The 21,513-nt window shown below is 46.1% G+C and overlaps 1 protein-coding gene across 2 annotated transcripts in view; it reads left to right on the forward strand.

Moving 5' to 3' along the window:
- LOC139389367 (protein RUFY3-like) overlaps positions 1 to 21,513 on the forward strand; it is a 59,582-nt gene that overhangs the window by 3,882 nt on the left and 34,187 nt on the right. The window contains exons 1-3 of one of the 2 annotated variants that reach the window (XM_071136080.1): positions 11,560 to 11,867; positions 17,153 to 17,326; positions 20,497 to 20,614. In XM_071136080.1, the coding sequence (XP_070992181.1) occupies positions 11,690 to 11,867; positions 17,153 to 17,326; positions 20,497 to 20,614 (470 nt within the window). In that variant the 5' untranslated portion in view covers positions 11,560 to 11,689. Of the gene's footprint in view, positions 1 to 11,559; positions 11,868 to 17,152; positions 17,327 to 20,496; positions 20,615 to 21,513 lie in introns of those variants that run through there. The other variant, XM_071136079.1, reaches the window with a different exon arrangement.

Consider the following 21,513-nt stretch of genomic DNA (forward strand, 5'->3'; position numbering starts at 1 on the left):
AGAACAGCTCAAATAAGCAAAGAGAAATGACAGTCCATCATTACTTTAAGACATGAAGGTCAGTCAATCCAGAAAATTTCAAGAACTTTTAAAGTTTCTTCAAATGCAGTCGCAAAAACCATCAAGCACTATGATGAAACTGTCTCTCATGAGGACCGCCACAGGACAGGAAGACCCAGAGTTACCTCTTCTGCAGAGGATAAGTTCATTAGAGTTACCAGCCTCAGAAATTGCAGCCCAAATAAATGCTTCACAGAGTTTAATTCACAGACACATCTCAACATCAACTGTTCAGAGGAAACTGCGTGAACCAGGCCTTCATGGTCGAATTTCTGCAAAGAAACCACTACTAAAGGACACCAATAAGGAGAGACTTGTTTGGGCCAAGGAACATGAGCAATGGACATTAGACCGGTGGAAATCTGTCATTAGGTCTGGAGTCCAGAGATTTTAGGTTCCAACCACCGTGTCTTTGTGAGAATCAGAGTAAGTGAACGAATGATCTCTGCATGTGTGGTTCCCACTGTGAAGCATGGAGGAGGAGGTGTGATGGTGTGGGGGTGCATTGCCGGTGACACTGTCTGTGGTTTATTTGGAATTCAAAGCACACTTAACCAGCATGGCTACCACAGCATTCTGCAGTGATAAGCTGGCCCATCTGGTTTGGGCTTAGTGCGACTGTCATTTGTTTATCAACAGGACAATGACCCAACACACCTCCAGGCTATTTGACCAAGAAGGAGAGTTCTTGAGTGCTGCATTAGATGACCTGGCCTCCACAATCACCTGACCTCAACCCAATTGAGATGGGTTTGGGATGAGTTGGACCGCTGAGTGAAGAAAAGCAGCCAACAAGTGCTCAGCATATGTGAGAACTCCTTCAAGATGGTTGGAAAAGCATTCCAGGTGAAGCTGGTTGAGAGAATACCAAGAGTGTGCGAAGCTGTCACCGAGGCAAAGGGTGGCTACTTTGAAGAATCTCAAATGGTTACTACATGATTCCATCTGTGTTATTTCATAGTGTTGATGTCTTCACTGTTATTCTACAATGTAGAAAATAGTACAAATAAAGACCCATTGAATTAGTAGATGTGTCCAAACTTTTGACTGATACTGTAATGAGTGTTTGTAATGAATGTTTGTCAACAACAGCCTGTGTTTATTTTTTATACTTAATTTGACCTGTAGCCTAATCTGACTGTTACATCAATCTAATGCGTTCATAATAACACAAGACTACAACAAACTGTAGTTACAGGCTATCTATTGATAATAACACAAGACTACAACAAACTGGAGTTACAGGCTATCTATTCATAATAACACAAGACTACAACAAACTGGAGTTACAGGCTATCTATTCATAATAGCACAAGACTACAACAAACTGGAGTTACAGGCTATCTATTGATAATAACACAAGACTACAACAAACTGGAGTTACAGGCTATCGATTCAATCTGTTTGCCAGCTCCAGGTAGGCTACACAAGTGGCACAAATAGATTTGCAATCACTCCAGTGAGATCGTCATTTAAACTTATTTCATGTATCAAATGGTAGCCGACAATGGCATATATATTAATAGGCTGCTTGATGGTCAACTGAGGCACATGTATCATTCTCCACATTTAGCCTCATGTCAGTTTCATTGAGGACTTTCCCCCCTTAAAAAGATCCACGCGAGGGAGTTCCACAACTTCCATTTCAAATTTCCCCTCGGCATCCCCCCCAGAACCAGGAACTGAACAGACATAAATCACTTCGCTTGATACCGTTTTCTTTAAGCAGTCAACACTAGAATGTCATTTAAACCACCAACGAGTGGATTTATGTAATGCGCCCAAAGTCATTTTCCAGTGCGTTGTCTCCATTATTTCTTGATGTGCTTCAGTTCTAGAGTATTAATGTTTTATGGAAATAGGTGTCTCCATAATGACAATCTCAATAGCCAAGTCCTACAACTGGTAAAAAGCTGTCACGACGTGCGAGCGTGCTGCTCTCTCCTCTCGCTCACACGACTCAGCCAATAGCTGTGCTGCTCTCTCCTCTCGCTCACACGACTCAGCCAATAGCTGTGCTGATCTCTCCTCTCGCTCACACGACTCAGCCAATAGCTGTGCTGCTCTCTCCTCTCGCTCACACGACTCAGCCAATAGCTGTGCTGCTCCCTCCTCTCGCTCACACGACTCAGCCAATAGCTGTGCTGCTCTCTCCTCTCGCTCACATGACTCAGCCAATAGCTGTGCTGCTCTCTCCTCTCGCTCACATCACTCAGCCAATAGCTGTACTGCTCACACGACTCAGCCAATAGCTGTACTGCTCTCTCCTCTCGCTCACATGACTCAGCCAATAGCTGTACTGCTCTCTCCTCTCGCTCACACGACTCAGCCAATAGCTGTGCTGCTCTCTCCTCTCGCTCACATCACTCAGCCAATAGCTGTACTGCTCACACGACTCAGCCAATAGCTGTACTGCTCTCTCCTCTCGCTCACATGACTCAGCCAATAGCTGTACTGCTCTCTCCTCTCGCTCACACGACTCAGCCAATAGCTGTGCTGCTCTCTCCTCTCGCTCACACGACTCAGCCAATAGCTGTACTGCTCTCTCCTCTCGCTCCCACGACTCAGCCAATAGCTGTACTGCTCTCTCCTCTCGCTCACATGACTCAGCCAATAGCTGTACTGCTCTCTCCTCTCGCTCACACGACTCAGCCAATAGCTGTGCTGCTCTCTCCTCTCGCTCCCACGACTCAGCCAATAGCTGTACTGCTCTCTCCTCTCGCTCACACGACTCAGCCAATAGCTGTACTGCTCTCTCCTCTCGCTCACACGACTCAGCCAATAGCTGTACTGCTCTCTCCTCTCGCTCACACTACTCAGCCAATAGCTGTACTACTCTCTCCTCTCGCTCACACGACTCAGCCAATAGCTGTACTGCTCTCTCCTCTTCCTCACACGACTCAGCCAATAGCTGTACTGCTCTCTCCTCTCGCTCACACGACTCAGCCAATAGCTGTACTGCTCTCTCAACACAGACACACCCCTCCGGTCCTCCGCACCACTCACTCAGCAACAGCCTGCCTCACTGCCTGACAGTCAGCAGCAGGTCACAGTGAAATAGATTTTTAAGAGAAATGCCACGATGCAACCTAGAAATAGCACAAAAACCCGCAACCCTCGACAAATACATTTTCACCTGTGACATCGTTTTGTGGGAAAACCGCGAACATGGCAACACTGCTGTTTTGTCATGTCAGTAGTTCAAGGTTTCCCAAATTTGGTCCTGGGGCCAGACTCTTTCCTCTGCACATTGTACAGCTGGGTCGAAGTTGCCCCAAAACGCTGATCCTGGGTCACTTTTCTTATTTTTTAATTAAAAAAAATATTTAACCTTTATTTAACCAGGTAGGCCAGTTGAGAACACCTTTATTTAACCAGGTAGGCTAGTTGAGAACACCTTTATTTAACCAGGTAGGCTGGTTGAGAACACCTTTATTTAACCAGGTAGGCTAGTTGAGAACACCTTTATTTAACCAGGTAGGCTAGTTGAGAACACCTTTATTTAACCAGGTAGGCTAGTTGAGAACAAGTTCTCATTTACAACTGCGACCTGGCCAAGATAAAGCAAAGCAGTTCGACACATGCAACGACACAGAGTTACACATGGAGTAAAACAAACATACAGTCAATAATACAGTATAAACAAGTCTATATACGATGTGAGCAAATGAGGTGAGATAAGGGAGGTAAAGGCAAAAAAAAGGTCATGGTGGCAAAGTAAATACAATATAGCAAGTAAAACACTGGAATGGTAGATTTGCAGTGGAAGAATGTGCAAAGTAGAAATAAAAATAATGGGGTGCAAAGGAGCAAAATAAATAAATAAATTAAATACAGTAGGGAAAGAGGTAGATGTTTGGGCTAAGTTATAGGAGGGCTATGTACAGGTGCAGTAATCTGTGAGCTGCTCTGACAGCTGGTGCTTAAAGCTAGTGAGGGAGATAAGTGTTTTTATATCCTTAAGGTTAAGGTGCATTTTTTGTTTTTTGACAAGATGGCGACACTGAAATGACATTTCCTGACAATCAAATACGCCACCAAGCATTCTCATAGGACACAATGGGATGATGTCATCGATGGCTTCGTCCATATTTTTTTTTACAGTCAATGAGCTAGATTGACAAGACAAGATGTAGAATGACAGACCAGATGTGGAAGACGAGATGTAGAATGACAGACCAGATGTAGCTAGATGTGGAAGACTAGATGTAGAATGACAGACGAGATGTGGAATGACAGACCAGATGTAGCTAGATGTGGAAGACGAGATGTAGAATGACAGACAAGATGTAGAATGACAGACCAGATGTAGCTAGATGTGGAAGACGAGATGTAGAATGACAGACCAGATGTAGAATGACAGACAAGATGTAGAATGACAGACAAGATGTAGAATGACAGACCAGATGTAGCTAGATGTGGAAGACGAGATGTAGAATGACAGACCAGATGTAGAATGACAGACCAGATGTAGCTAGATGTGGAAGACGAGATGTAGAATGACAGACGAGATGTGGAATGACAGACCAGATGTAGCTAGATGTGGAAGACGAGATGTAGAATGACAGACCAGATGTAGCAGACAAGATGGCTACAGTGAAATGCTCAGGCCTCTTGTGATTTGAATCCATCCTGATTCCTGAGTTGTGTTTTATGTTGAGTTAAATTGGCAGTGTGTGGCTGAAATAACCTTGGATGAGACCAGTGGAATTTCCAGTATTTGTGTGAAAATACTGCACAGAAGTTAAGTCCGGAGTCCGTGTGGAAAACGGACATTGTCATGAGGATGTGTGGTTCGAAGGGCCTTAGGTGATGAGTAACCTTCTCCGGGGCTTCATTTATAACCATAAATGTTACACGTAATATCTGCGCGATACATTTCTAAAAATATATATTTAAAAAATGTTTAAACTTGACGCACGCAAATACATACGCATGTTTCCTGCTATAAATCAGACCTGTCGTAAAACTGAGCGTGAACGAGCATTTATAACAGCGGCTGAACCGTTGTCCGCCGTTCAGCTTTCATGGTGACAATAACACCCTTATTTCGCTTTGTGAATACTGGAATTAGACAGTATCTATAGGAAATAGCAATGGCCAAGTCTTTGGAGGTGTTGACATGAGGTTTTCTTTTCCAGTGAAATGTGCTGAAAAAGTCACATAATAAGTTGCGTGGACTCACTGTGTGTGCATTAATAGTGTTTAACATCATTGTTGAATGACTGCCTCGTCTCTGTACCCCACACATACAAATAGGTCCCTCAGTCGAGCAGTGAATTTCAAACACAGATTCAACCATAAACACCAGGGAGGTTTTCCAATGCCTCACAATGAAGGGCACCCATTGGTAGATGGGTAATAAAATAAACAGACATCGAATATCCCTTTTGAGCATGGTGAAATTAATGATTACACTTTGGATGGTGTATCAATACACCCAGTCCTTCCTAACTCAGTTGCCGGAGAGGAAGGAAACAAAACAGGGATTTCACCATGAGGCTAATGGTGACTGTAAAACAGTGAGTTTAATGGCTGTGAAAGGAGGAAACTGAGGATGGATCAACAACATTGTAGTTACTCCACAATACTAACCTAAATGACAGAGTGAAAAGAAGGAAGCCTGTACAGATCACAAATATTACAAAAATAGTGATGCACCAATATGACATTTTTGGCTGATAAGCGATATTTACAATTTTAGCGGCCTTTTTTAAGAATTCTAGTATAGGTAAATAGTTAAAACGCACGCATTGACACAGCGGTCTAAGACACTGCATCTCAGTGCTAGAGGCGTCACTACAGACCCTGGTTCAGCGGTCTAAGACACTGCATCTCAGTACTAGAGGCGTCACTACAGACCCTGGTTCAGCGGTCTAAGACACTGCATCTCAGTACTAGAGGCGTCACTACAGACCCTGGTTCAGCGGTCTAAGACACTGCATCTCAGTACTAGAGGCGTCACTACAGACCCTGGTTCAGCGGTCTAAGACACTGCATCTCAGTGCTAGAGGCGTCACTACAGACACCCTGGTTCAAATCCAGGCTGTATCACATCCGGCCGTGATTGGGAGTCCCATAGGGTGGCGCACAATTGGCCCAGCATTGGCCGGGGTAGGCCGTCATTGTAAATAAGAATTTGTTCTGAACTGACTTGCCTAGTTAAATAAAGGTCACACACCACACTGACCAAAAATGCATTTTTTCCCCATTACCAGTAAAACATCATCACATCTGATTTCTTTCACTTACTTGCTGTGTGCTGTTCCGTTGTTCATTTGTTCAGTCGTTTCATTCTCAACCAGCATTTCTATGGAATGCCGTTTGGGTCGTTGCTATGGGACGGCGTTTGGGTCGTTGCTATGGGTCGGCGTTTGGGTCGTTGCTATGGGACGGCGTTTGGGTCGTTGCTATGGGACGGCGTTTGGGTCGTTGCTATGGGACGGCGTTTGGGTCGTTGCTATGGGACGGCGTTTGGGTCGTTGCTATGGGACGCCGTTTGGGTCGTTGCTATGGGACGGCGTTTGGGTCGTTGCTATGGGACGGCGTTTGGGTCGTTGCTATGGGACGGCGTTTGGGTCGTTGCTATGGGACGCCGTTTGGGTCGTTGCGTGTCAAAAAAGATACACGTCAAGTAACACTCTTTGACCAATCAGGACATGAATATGACTGCACGTCACAACAATTTAAAGCTTTTATAATTTTTTTTACGCAGTTATTACACAATCACTCGTATTTCATTTGTCACAACGATTCATCGACACGTATGCTGTGATGCTGGTAAAGTTGTCTCACGCACCTACAGTGCTGGTCATAAAAGCTAGCTAGCTCATGGATACAAACAATGTTCTTCCCCCAAAACACAGCAAAACGACAATCTGTTTCAGTAGCTACAGTTAGTTAGCTAGCTAACTATATAGCTAGGTGTCATCATCTAAAATAACCCTCATTTATAAGACGGTTCTTATTTGTTTTAATGGTGGTCGGACCCGTCTATGTGAAGCTAGCCACAATAAGGATTAGGCACAATTGTGGACTTGGCGGTTAGTCTTCAAAATAATAGTATGGCATAATTCTATTCCGGCATTCCATAGTATGTCGTGAAGCGGATAGCAGTGATTTTTCAGACATCTGAAAAATAGCGCATTTGTTAGTGTGTACTGGTGCTTGACCAGTCGGCGAAAGCCGACATCCCCCACGACAGAGAACGGTTGTTTGTCGAGGGCAATGAATTCCACTATCTTGGCGTTAATGGATCGCCTTTGCGTCGTATCGCTGATATGTTGTTACTCTTTTCAAATGACTGCTGGACTTGTTGACTGCTCCATCCACACAGCAGACATTGTGGACCAGGTTAGGAATGCTGTGTTGCAGGTGTAGAGCTACATTTTACTTGGCGTCATTACGTCATGTACCTACGTAAGGTTTGCACGTCAGCTTTGACATCTGTTTTGCCCATCGCCGATACCGATGTTGCCATTTTTTTTGCTAATATCAGCCGATTCCAATATGTTCACCCATTTTATATTGTGCATCCCTATCCAAAACATGCATCCTGTTTACAACAAGGGACTAAAGTAAAACGGAAAAAAATATGGTAAAGAAATGAACTTTATCCTGAATACAAAGCGTTATATTTGGGGAAAATCCAACAACACATCACTGAGTACCACTCTTCATATTTACAAGCATGGTGGTGGCTGCATCATGTTATGGGTATGCTTGTCATCGGCAAGGACTAGGCTTTTTTTTTTTTAAGCACAGGCAAAATCCTATTGGAAAACCTGGTTGTCTGCTTTCCAACAGACACTAGGAGATGAACTCACCTTTCAGCAGAAGAATAGCCTAAAACCTAAGGCCAATCTACACCTGAGCGACCTAGTTCCAGTTTTGACTTAAATCTGCTTAAATCTATGGCAATACTTTTTAAAATGGCTGTCTATCATGATCCACAACCAACTTGACTGAGGTTGAAGAATTTAAAAAAGAATAATGTGCAAATATTGTACAATCCAGGTGTGCAAAGCTCTTAGACTCACCAAGAAAGACTCACAGCTGTAATCACTGCCATTCTTAAGGTGTGTGAGAACTTATGTAAATGAGATATTTCTGTATTTAATTTATAACAAATTTGCAAACAATTTTTGTACAGTAATACATCTTTTTTTCAATTTAACATTTAGAATGGGCCAAACTAGTGACCTAAGCAACTTTGAGATAGTCGGTGCCAAGCACGCCCGGATCCAGTATTTCAGAAACGGCTGACCCTCCTGGGCTTTTCATGCACGGCATTTTCATGCACGGCAGGTCCAAGCCAGTTCTACATGGGGGGGAGGTCCAAGCCAGTTCTACATGGGGGGGAGGTCCAAGCCAGTTCTACATGGGGGGGAGGTCCAAGCCAGTTCTAAATGGGGGGGGGGGGGGGGGGTCCAAGCCAGTTCTAAATGGGGGGTCCAAGCCAGTTCTAAATGGGGGGGAGGTCCAAGCCAGTTCTACATGGGGGGGAGGTTCAAGCCAGTTCTACATGGGGGGGAGGTCCAAGCCAGTTCTACATGGGGGGGAGGTCCAAGCCAGTTCTACATGGGGGGGAGGTCCAAGCCAGTTCTACATGGGGGGGAGGTCCAAGCCAGTTCTACATGGGGGGGAGGTCCAAGCCAGTTCTACATGGGGGGGAGGTTCAAGCCAGTTCTACATGGGGGGAGGAGGTCCAAGCCAGTTCTACATGGGGGGAGGAGGTCCAAGCCAGTTCTACATGGGGGGAGGTCCAAGCCAGTTCTACATGGGGGGGAGGTCCAAGCCAGTTCTACATGGGGCGAGGAGGTCCAAGCCAGTTCTACATGGGGCGAGGAGGTCCAAGCCAGTTCTACATGGGGGGAGGAGGTCCAAGCCAGTTCTAAATGGGGGGGAGGTCCAGGCCAGTTCTAAATGGGGGGGAGGTCCAAGCCAGTTCTAAATGGGGGGGGGGGGGGGGGGGGGTTCAAGCCAGTTCTAAATGGGGGGGAGGTTCAAGCCAGTTCTACATGGGGGGGAGGTCCAAGCCAGTTCTACATGGGGGGAGGTCCAAGCCAGTTCTACATGGGGGGGAGGTCCAAGCCAGTTCTACATGGGGGGGAGGTCCAAGCCAGTTCTACATGGGGGGGGAGGTCCAAGCCAGTTCTAAATGGGAGGGAGGTCCAAGCCAGTTCTACATGGGGGGAGGTCCAAGCCAGTTCTACATGGGGGGGAGGTCCAAGCCAGTTCTACATGGGGGGGAGGTCCAAGCCAGTTCTACATGGGGGGGAGGTCCAAGCCAGTTCTACATGGGGGGGAGGTCCAAGCCAGTTCTACATGGGGGGAGGAGGTCCAAGCCAGTTCTACATGGGGGGGAGGAGGTTCAAGCCAGTTCTACATGGGGGGAGGAGGTCCAAGCCAGTTCTAAATGGGGGGAGGAGGTCCAAGCCAGTTCTAAATGGGGGGAGGTCCAAGCCAGTTCTAAATGGGGGGGGGTCCAAGCCAGTTCTAAATGGGGGGGGGTGTCCAAGCCAGTTCTAAATGGGGGGTTCAAGCCAGTTCTAAATGGGGGGGGGTCCAAGCCAGTTCTAAATGGGGGGGGGGGGTCCAAGCCAGTTCTAAATGGGGGGGTACATAATTCCCCATTAGCACAAGGCTGCTACTAGGCTACTTTTGCTGCCTTGCATTATTTCCACCATAAGAAACCGTGCTAAAGATTCACGTCAAGTTTAGTATTTATGAAGGGCAACTTTTGTGAGAACTGGCGCAAGCATATTGTGTGTTTTACTACGCAACATTTTAATAAGGTCGCAGGGACCTGAGAAGTCGTTAGCTACCACATCAGCCCAGGTTGTTATATCAGTGTGAAATGTTTTAAAAACATTTTTAAAAAAAAGTTTGTTCGACAACCGTGCACATTCATGTTTCATTCTTTATTTAACTAGGTAAGTCATTGATAAATGGGTTAACTGTGGAAGATACAACACCTCTCTGAATCAGAGGGGTTGGGTTAACTGTGGAAGATACAACACCTCTCTGATTCAGGGGGGTTGGGTTAACTGTGGAAGATACAACACCTCTCTGATTCAGAGGGGTTGGGTTAACTGTGGAAGATACAACACCTCTCTGAATCAGAGGGGTTGGGTTAACTGTGGAAGATACAACACCTCTCTGAATCAGAGGGGTTGGGTTAACTGTGGAAGATACAACACCTCTCTGAATCAGAGGGGTTGGGTTAACTGTGGAAGATACAACACCTCTCTGAATCAGAGGGGTTGGGTTAACTGTGGAAGATACAACACCTCTCTGAATCAGAGGGGTTGGGTTAACTGTGGAAGATACAACACCTCTCTGAATCAGAGGGGTTGGGTTAACTGTGGAAGATACAACACCTCTCTGATTCAGGGGGGTTGGGTTAACTGTGGAAGATACAACACCTCTCTGATTCAGAGGGGTTGGGTTAACTGTGGAAGATACAACACCTCTCTGAATCAGAGGGGTTGGGTTAACTGTGGAAGATACAACACCTCTCTGAATCAGAGGGGTTGGGTTAACTGTGGAAGATACAACACCTCTCTGAATCAGAGGGGTTGGGTTAACTGTGGAAGATACATTTCAGTTGAATACAGTGTTGTAACTGGCTAGGTATCCCCTTTTCCTTGAAACAACCAAGGATTAAAATGTCCCGTGTTTTTATGGGGCAGTATCCTGTAAATACTGGTGGCTGAGTCAAGTGGTGCTTCTCAGCTCGGTGTTTGCTTAATAGTTCTAACCTGCCAGGAAATCTGGCTGATGCCAGAGAGAGCGATGAACCGCCCCTGCCTCCCTTCCTGCATCAAAGGTGCCCCCCCCCCTCTCTCTCTCTCTCCCTCCCTCCCTCCCTGCATCAAAGATGCCCTCCCTCTCTCCCTGCAACAAATGTGCATCAGGGGAATTAGTCCCTTCCCCTCCCCATGCACCATCTGGTCAGGTGATGTTGCTCTTTTACCCAGCTAGCTCATTATCAGGCAGCCATCTTGGTCAACACCCACTCTGCTGTCTGTCAGAGGAGCAGCGACTCACACAGCCAATCCTGTGAGGGCTAGCCGAACGAGAGGGGCAGAGGCAGAGCCCACCAAAGGAGAGGCTGTCATTCCAGCAGAGCAGAGACCTAGCGTTGTCATCCCAGTACCCAGGCCGCGCCCAGGCAGAGACCTAGCGTTGCTACCCCAGTACCCAGGCCGCGCCGCAGAGGAAAGGAGGAGAGGGCAGGGCTGCAGCTTTTGTTGAGACAGATGCACACTGGTGGCTTTTCTCCTCAGTCCTCTGTAAAAAAAAACGGGAGTGAGTGAAGGGGGGAGGAGGCACGGAGAGGAAGACGAGAATTAACACCATCCATCCTTTTTTTTCTATCTGGGAAGACTGCTGAGTGCTGCTCTTCTCTCTTTTCATTCCTGTTCTTATTGTATCTGGGAAGACTGCTGTCGTTCGGCACAGAGATTTTCTCTTCCTTTTCATTCCTATTGTATCTGGGAAGACTGCTGTTGTTCGGCACAAATCCTCTCCATCCCCCTCTTTGCGGCCTTTGCGTCGCCTGGACAGAGAGAGCGTTCCTGCTTTGTTGCCGTTCGTCTCTCAGCGCTCTATTCGCTGAGTCATCATGGCAGACGTTACGCCTCAGGCCGATGCCCCGACCCCCACCACTGACAAGATCACGCAGGCAGCCCGGGAGACCATCTATCTGTGTAACTTCCGCGTGTCGGTGGACGGAGAATGGCTCTGTCTCAGGGAGCTGAACGACATCTCCCTCACCCCAGACCCAGAGCCAGCCCACGAAGGTAGGTGATAGACCATAACATAGACAGAGGGTACCTGATCCTAGATCAGCACTCCTACTGAGACTATGACCTGATCCTAGATCACCACTCCTACTGAGACTATGAGCTGATCCTAGATCAGCACTCCTACTGAGACTATGATCTGATCCTAGATCAGCACTCCTACTGAGACTATGATCTGATCCTAGATCAGCACTCCTACTGAGACTATGATCTGATCCTAGATCAGCACTCCTACTGAGACTCTGTATGACCTGATCCTAGATCACCACTCCTACTGAGACTCTGTATGACCCTGATCCTAGATCAGCACTCCTACTGAGACTCTGTATGACCTGATCCTAGATCACCACTCCTACTGAGACTCTTTTTGACCCTGATCCTAGATCAGCACTCCTACTGAGACTCTGTATGACCTGATCCTAGATCAGCACTCCTACTGAGACTCTGTATGACCTGATCCTAGATCACCACTCCTACTGAGACTCTGTATGACCCTGATCCTAGATCAGCACTCCTACTGAGACTCTGTATGACCTGATCCTAGATCACCACTCATACTGAGACTATGACCTGATCCTAGATCACCACTCCTACTGAGACTATGACCTGATCCTAGATCACCACTCCTACTGAGACTATGACCTGATCCTAGATCACCACTCCTACTGAGACTATGACCTGATCCTAGATCACCACTCCTACTGAGACTATGATCTGATCCTAGATCACCACTCCTATTGAGACTATGACCTGATCCTAGATCACCACTCCTACTGAGACTATGACCTGATCCTAGATCACCACTCCTACTGAGACTATGACCTGATCCTAGATCACCACTCCTACTGAGACTATGACCTGATCCTAGATCACCACTCCTACTGAGACTATGATCTGATCCTATATCACCACTCCTACTGAGACTATGACCTGATCCTAGATCACCACTCCTACTGAGACTATGACCTGATCCTAGATCACCACTCCTACTGAGACTATGACCTGATCCTAGATCACCACTCCTACTGAGACTATGACCTGATCCTAGATCACCACTCCTACTGAGACTATGACCTGATCCTAGATCATCACTCCTACTGAGACTATGACCTGATCCTAGATCACCACTCCTACTGAGACTATGACCTGATCCTAGATCACCACTCCTACTGAGACTATGACCTGATCCTAGATCACCACTCCTACTGAGACTATGACCTGATCCTAGATCACCACTCCCAGGAGGAGGAATTAATGGAATTTTACAGTATTTCAATTTAAAATAAGAAAATGACATGTATTTTGTTGTTGTAGTGGAGACCATAAAATATATATATATATATATATTTTTTTGTTTAGCTCATAATTAAATGTTGAAGTATGCATTGAGGTGTCTGTAATAAAATAAACTTGGCAAAAACATGTAGACATTTAATAAATGGATTGTTATAACTTCCTAAATATATTTTACAACGGAGGGGGGTGTACCAAGATGGAGGCACGGTGGCTTCAACACAGCGCCCCCTATCTGTCATCTAGTGTATATATAAATCATAGAATTTTACACTTGAATTTATTCAACATTAAATACTGCTACTTTTTAATGATATGATACTTTCTATGAGAGCCACCAAAACAGTGGAAAACGGTCAAAGGGTACTCCCTCTACTGGTGATTAGTTGTTATTACTTTATTTAACCTTTTATTTAACGAGGCAGTTAAGAACTAATTCTTATTTACAATGACGGCCTACCCAAAAGACCTCGTGCGGGGACGGGGACAGGGATTAAAAATATAGGACAAAACACACATCACGACAAGAGAGACAACGCTATGTTGTTGTCTTTAGGTCTGTCTTTATGTAGTAAGGCAGCCACACATGACAACACAGCAGGGTAGTAACACAACGTGGTAGCAACACAGCATGGTAGCAACACAACGTGGTAGCAACACAGCATGGTAGCAACACAGCGTGGTAGCAACAACAGCATGGTAGCAGCAACAGCATGGTAACAGCATGGTAGCAGCAACAGCATGGTAGCAGCAACAGCATGGTAGCAGCAACAGCATGGTAGCAGCAACAGCATGGTAGCAGCAACACAGCATGGTAGCAGCAACACAGCATGGTAGCAGCAACACAGCATGGTAGCAGCAACACAGCATGGTAGCAACACAGCATGGTAGCAACAACAGCATGGTAGCAACACAGCATGGTAGCAACACAGCATGGTAGCAACACAGCATGGTAGCAACACAACATGGTAGCAGCACAACATGGTAGCAACACAGCATGGTAGCAACACAGCATGGTAGCAACACAACATGGTAGCAACACAACATGGTAGCAACACAGCATGGTAGCAACACAACATGGTAGCAACACAGCATGGTAGCAACACAGCATGGTAGCAACACAAAACATGGTAGCAACACAGCATGGTAGCAACACAGCATGGTAGCAACACAAAACATGGTAGCAACACAGCATGGTAGCAACACAGCATGGTAGCAACACAAAACATGGTAGCAACACAACATGGTAGCAACACAAAACATGGTAGCAACACAGCATGGTAGCAACACAGCATGGTAGCAACACAAAACATGGTAGCAACACAAAACATGGTAGCAACACAGCATGGTAGCAACACAGCATGGTAGCAACACAACATGGTAGCAACACAACATGGTAGCAACACAGCATGGTAGCAACACAACATGGTAGCAACACAGCATGGTAGCAACACAGCATGGTAGCAACACAAAACATGGTAGCAACACAGCATGGTAGCAACACAGCATGGTAGCAACACAAAACATGGTAGCAACACAGCATGGTAGCAACACAGCATGGTAGCAACACAAAACATGGTAGCAACACAAAACATGGTAGCAACACAACATGGTAGCAACACAAAACATGGTACAAACATTATTGGGTACAGACAACAGCACAAAGGGCAAGAAGGTAGAGTCAGGTTTGTAGGCCTCCTTGCTCGCATACACTTTTTAAGTTATGCCCGCAAGTGTTCTATAGGATGAGGTCAGGGCTTTGTGATGGCCACTCCAATACCTTGACTTCGTTGTCCTTAAGCCATTTTGCCACAACTCTGGAAGTATGCTTGGGGGTCATTGTCCATGTGGAAGACCCATTTGCGACCAAGCTTTATCTTCCTGACTGAAGTCTTGAGATGTTGCTTCATCATATCCACATACAGACAGGTGTGTGCTTTTCCAAATCATGTCCAATCAATTGGATTTACCACTGTTGGACTCCAATGAAGTTGTAGAAACATCTCAAGGATAGAGGGCATTGGGTGAAGTATTATGTTTGCCAGATTGTAAATGGGATGTTTAGATTCCTGTTGATTTTGACTCCATAAGCTCAGTGACCATGTTTTTTAAATGACAGTTTGTCATCAAGCCAGATACCATTATATTTGTAGGAAGGAATTCGCTCAATTTGTGTCATTAGTCATTAGAAAAATAGAAAAAAACGTCCTCTCTCTGGGAGCAGGTTGAAATGACAGCAGCGATGTCCTCTCTCTGAGAGCAGGTTGAAATGACAGCAGCGATGTCCTCTCTCTGGGAGCAGGTTGAAATGACAGCAGCAATGTCCTCTCTCTGTCTATTGGGAGCAGGTTGAAATGACAGCAGCGACATCCTCTCTCTGTCTACTGGGAGCAGGTTGAAATGACAGCAGCGATGTCCTCTCTCTGGGAGCAGGTTGAAATGACAGCAGCGACGTCCTCTCTCTGGGAGCAGGTTGAAATGACAGCAGCGACGTCCTCTCTCTGTCTATTGGGAGCAGGTTGAAATGACAGCAGCGATGTCCTCACTCTGGGAGCAGGTTGAAATGACAGCAGCGACATCCTCTCTCTGGGAGCAGGTTGAAATGACAGCAGCGATGTCCTCTCTCTGAGAGCAGGTTGAAATGACAGCAGCGATGTCCTCTCTCTGGGAGCAGGTTGAAATGACAGCAGCAATGTCCTCTCTCTGTCTATTGGGAGCAGGTTGAAATGACAGCAGCGACATCCTCTCTCTGTCTACTGGGAGCAGGTTGAAATGACAGCAGCGATGTCCTCTCTCTGGGAGCAGGTTGAAATGACAGCAGCGACGTCCTCTCTCTGGGAGCAGGTTGAAATGACAGCAGCGATGTCCTCTCTCTGTCTATTGGGAGCAGGTTGAAATGACAGCAGCGATGTCCTCTCTCTGGGAGCAGGTTGAAATGACAGCAGCGACGTCCTCTCTCTGTCTATTGGGAGCAGGTTGAAATGACAGCAGCGATGTCCTCACTCTGGGAGCAGGTTGAAATGACAGCAGCGACATCCTCTCTCTGGGAGCAGGTTGAAATGACAGCAGCGATGTCCTCTCTCTGAGAGCAGGTTGAAATGACAGCAGCGATGTCCTCTCTCTGGGAGCAGGTTGAAATGACAGCAGCAATGTCCTCTCTCTGTCTATTGGGAGCAGGTTGAAATGACAGCAGCGACATCCTCTCTCTGTCTACTGGGAGCAGGTTGAAATGACAGCAGCGATGTCCTCTCTCTGGGAGCAGGTTGAAATGACAGCAGCGACGTCCTCTCTCTGGGAGCAGGTTGAAATGACAGCAGCGATGTCCTCTCTCTGTCTATTGGGAGCAGGTTGAAATGACAGAAGCGATGTCCTCACTCTGGGAGCAGGTTGAAATGACAGCAGCGACGTCCTCTCTCTGGGAGCAGGTTGAAATGACAGCAGCGACGTCCTCTCTCTGGGAGCAGGTTGAAATGACAGCAGCGATGTCCTCTCTCTGTCTATTGGGAGCAGGTTGAAATGACAGAAGCGATGTCCTCTCTCTGTCTATTGGGAGCAGGTTGAAATGACAGCAGCGATGTCCTCTCTCTGGGAGCAGGTTGAAATGACAGCAGCGATGTCCTCTCTCTGGGAGCAGGTTGAAATGACAGCAGCGATGTCCTCTCTCTGGGAGCAGGTTGAAATGACAGCAGCGATGTCCTCTCTCTGGGAGCAGGTTGAAATGACAGCAGCGATGTCCTCTCTCTGGGAGCAGGTTGAAATGACAGCAGCGATGTCCTCTCTCTGGGAGCAGGTTGAAATGACAGCAGCGATGTCCTCTCTCTGTCTACTGGGAGCAGGTCACCTTCCCTTCTCAGTTTTGATATGCTCTGCCTTCAGCTGTTGCCATGGTGACCAATGTATGTTGTACCAGGGTGTGTGTTGCTCAAATCTCTTCCTCTTTCTCTCCTATGTCTCCTGCCTCCTTTGTGTCCCCCTCTCTGTCACTCCAGATCCGAAGGACCCTATAGCCATTGAGCGGTTGAACCTGATGAACATGGCTAAGCTGAGCATCAAGGGTCTGATTGAGTCGGCCCTGAACCTGGGCAGGACCCTGGACTCTGACTACGCTCCGTTACAGCAGTTCTTCGTGGTCATGGAGCACTGCCTCAAACACGGACTCAAAAGTAAGGACGTGTTACAGCTATAACTATGTTATTGTTTGTTTCTAGCCTGGTCCCAGGTCGGTTTGTGCTATCTTTACCAACTCGTGTAGAGTGAAAATCTGGTCCCAGATCTGTTTGTTCTCGATGTTTATTCCTCCTTGGAGTGCTCCTCTTTTATAATAGTCACATCCCTTCTGGAACATTCCTATACAGTTATGATAATGATTCTCATAAGCCAAGGACGTACAGAGCCGTCAGAAAGTAGTCACATCCTTGAATCCTTCCATATTTTCTTATTACAGTCTGAGTTTAAAATGGATTCAATTTAGATTTGTTTTTGTCACTGGCCAGCACACAATACCCCATAATGTCATAATGGAATTATGTTTTTCACAATGTTTACAAATGCATAAAAAAATGAAAAGCCTAAATGTCTTCAGTCAGTATTCAACCCCTTTGTTATGTCAAGCCTAAAACAGTTCAGGAGTAAAAATGTGCTTCACAAGTCACATAATAAGTTGCATGGACTCTGTGTGCAATAATAATGTTTAGCATGATTTTCAAATGGCTACCTCATCTCTGTACCCCACACATATTCAACCACAAAGACCAGGGAGGTTTTCAATAACCTCGCAAAGAAGGGCACCTATTGGTAGATGGGTAAAAATTTAAAAGCAGACATTAAATATCCCTTTGAGCATGGTGAAGTTATTAATTACACTGTGGATGATGTATCAATACACCCAGTCACTACAAAAATACAGGTGTCCTACTTAACTCAGTTGCCAGAGAGGAAGGAAACCGCCCAGGGATATTCCTAAACATGCTTCCTGTTGACACTAAAGTAAAACTGCAAAGAATATGGGAAAGAAATTAACTTCATGTCCTGAATACAAAGAGTTTCGGACAAATCAGACACAACGTATCACTGAGTACCACTCTTCATATGTTCAAGCATGGTGGTGGCTGCATCATGTTATGGGTATGCTTGTCATCAGCAAGGACAAGGGATTTCTTTAGAATATAAAGAAACGGAATAGAGCTAAGCACAGGGAAAATTCTAGAGGAAAACCTAGTTCAGTCTGCTTTCCACCAGACATTAGGAGATGAATTAACCTACAGCGGGACAATAACCTCAAACACAAGGTCAAATCTAGAGTGGAGTTGTTTACCAAGACGATGTTGAATGTTCCTGAGTGGCCAAGTTACAGTTTTGACTTAAATTGAAATTAAATTGCCTTGAAAATGTGGGTTTATCATAATCAACAACCAACTTGACAGAGGTTGAAGAATTTAAAAAAGAATAATGTGCAAATATTGTACAATCCAGGTGTGCAAAGCTCTTAAAGACTTACCCAGAAAGACTCACAGCTGTTAGAGACTTACCCAGAAAGACTCACAGCTGTAATCTGTGACAAAGGTGATTCTAACGTGTACTGACTCAGGGGTGTGAATACTTATGTAAATTTTGATATTTCTGTTTCATTTTCAATAAATTGGAAAAACGGTCTAACCATGTTTTCACTTTATGATGGGGTAATGGGGTTTATGATGGGGTAATGGGGTTTATGATGGGGTAATGGGGTTTATGATGGGGTAATGGGGTTTATGATGGGGTAATGGGGTTTATGATGGGGTAATGGGATTTATGATGGGGTAATGGGGTTTATGGTGGGGTAATGGGGTTTATGGTGGGGTAATGGGGTTTATTGTGGGGTAATGGGGTTTATGGTGGGTTTATGGGGGGGTAATGGGGTTTATGGTGGGGTAATGGGGTTTATGGTGGGGTAATGGGGTTTATGGTGGGGTAATGGGGTTTATGGTGGGGTAATGGGGTTTATGATGGGGTAATGGGGTTTATGATGGGGTAATGGGGTTTATGGTGGGGTAATGGGTTTATGGTGGGGTAATGGGGTTTATGGTGGGGTAATGGGTTTATGATGGGGTAATGGGGTTTATGGTGGGGTAATGGGGTTTATGGTGGTGTAATGGGGTTTATGATGGGGTTTATGATGGGGGTAATGGGGTTTATGATGGGGTAATGGGGTTTATGATGGGGTAATGGGGTTTATGGTGGGGTAATGGGGTTTATGATGGGGTAATGGGGTTTATGATGGGGTAATGGGGTTTATGATGGGGTAATGGGTTTATGATAAGGTAATGGGGTTTATGATGGGGTAATGGGGTTTATGATGGGGTAATGGGGTTTATGATGGGGTAATGGGGTTTATGATGGGGTAATGGGTTTTATGATAGGGTAATGGGGTTTATGGTGGGGTAATGGGGTTTATGGTGGGGTAATGGGGTTTATGGTGGGGTAATGGGGTTTATGGTGGGGTAATGGAGTTTATGGTGGGGTAATGGGGTTTATGGTGGTGTAATGGGGTTTATGATGAGGTAATGGGGTTTATGATGGGGGTAATGGGGTTTATGATGGGGTAATGGGGTTTATGATGGGGTAATGGGGTTTATGATGGGGTAATGGGGTTTATGGTGGGGTAATGGGGTTTATGATGGGGTAATGGGGTTTATGATGGGGTAATGGGTTTATGATGGGGTAATGGGGTTTATGATGGGGTAATGGGGTTTATGATGGGGTAATGGGGTTTATGATGGGGTAATGGGGTTTATGATGGGGTAATGTGTGTAGATGGGTGATGTTTTTTGTTGTTTTAATCCATTTTGAATTCCGGCTGTAACGAAACAAAATGTGTAATAAAGTCAAGGGGTGTGAATAGTTTCTGAATGTATGTATGTGACCACTACAAGCTATTGGTTTTGTACATTTACGCCACTTAGAAGAAGAGTTCAGAGGTTTTAAGTGTAAAAAAGGAAATCTAAAGCTTTCTTGGTCTTAACCAGACCCTCTGCCTAACACCCCTCATCCGCTTGTCCTCAAACCCCCTTCCTCTGCCTAACACCCCTCATCCGCTTGTCCTCAAACCCCCTTCCTCTGCCTAACACCCCTCATCCACTTGTCCTCAAACCCCCTTCCTCTGCCTAACACCCCTCATCCGCTTGTCCTCAAACCCCCTTCCTCTACCGACCCCCTCAGCCAAGAAGACGTTCCTGGATTTTGAACCTACTGATTCTGTTCATTCAAGATGCTTAGAAGTGCCCTGTCAGGATGATCTTAGCATTGGTGTTGTGTAATATTGTTGGCCTAACGCTCCCTCTACCGACCCCCTCAGCCAAGAAGACGTTCCTGGGGCAGAACAAGTCTTTCTGGGGGGCCCTGGAGCTGGTGGAGAAACTCACCCCTGAGGCTGGAGAGATCACCGCCAGTGTCAAAGACCTGCCAGGACTCAAGTAAGACCTGCGTCTGTCTAACGCCGTCCCTAATGTCCTCTTCCTGACTAACGCTGTCCCTAATGTCCTCTTCCCGTCTGACTAACGCTGTCCCTAATGTCCTCTTCCCGTCTGACTGACGCCGTCCCTAATGTCCTCTTCCCGTCTGACTAACGCCGTCCCTAATGTTCTCTTCCTGTCTAACTAACGCCGTCCCTAATGTCCTCTTCCTGTCTAACGCTGTCCCTAATGTCCTCTTCCCGCCTGACTGACGCTGTCCCTAATGTCCTCTTCCTGCCTGACTGACGCTGTCCCTAATGTCCTCTTCCCGCCTGACTAACGCCGTCCCTAAGACTGCATCTAATGTCACAATAGTAGAGTGATTTTATTTCAGCTTTTATTTCTTTCATCACATTCCCAGTGGGTCAGAAGTTTACATACATTCAATTAGCATTTGGTAGCATTGCCTTTTAAATTGTTTAACTTGGGTCAAACGTTTCGGGTAGCTTTCCACAATCTTCCCACAATAAGTTGGGTGAATTTTGGCCCATTCCTCCTGACAAAGCTGGTGTAACTGAGTCAGGTTTGTAGGCCTCCTTGCTCGCACACACTTCTTCAGTTCTGCCCACAAATGTTCTATAGGATTGAGGTCAGGGCTTTGTGGCCACTCCAATACCTTGACTTTGTGCCACAACTTTGGAAGTATGCTTGTGGTCATTGTCCATTTGGAAGACCCAATTGCGACCAAGCTTTAACTTCCTGACTGATGTCTTGAGATGTGGAAATATTGAAGCAACATCATTTTCCTCCCTCATGATGCCATCTATTTTGTGAAGTGCACCAGTCCCTCCTGCAGCAAAGCACCCCAACAACATGATGCTGCCACCTCCGTGCTTCACGGTGGGGATGGTGTTCTTCGG

The sequence above is a fragment of the Oncorhynchus clarkii genome, chromosome 30 (assembly GCF_045791955.1).
Source record: "Oncorhynchus clarkii lewisi isolate Uvic-CL-2024 chromosome 30, UVic_Ocla_1.0, whole genome shotgun sequence".
Lineage (NCBI taxonomy): Eukaryota > Metazoa > Chordata > Actinopteri > Salmoniformes > Salmonidae > Oncorhynchus > Oncorhynchus clarkii.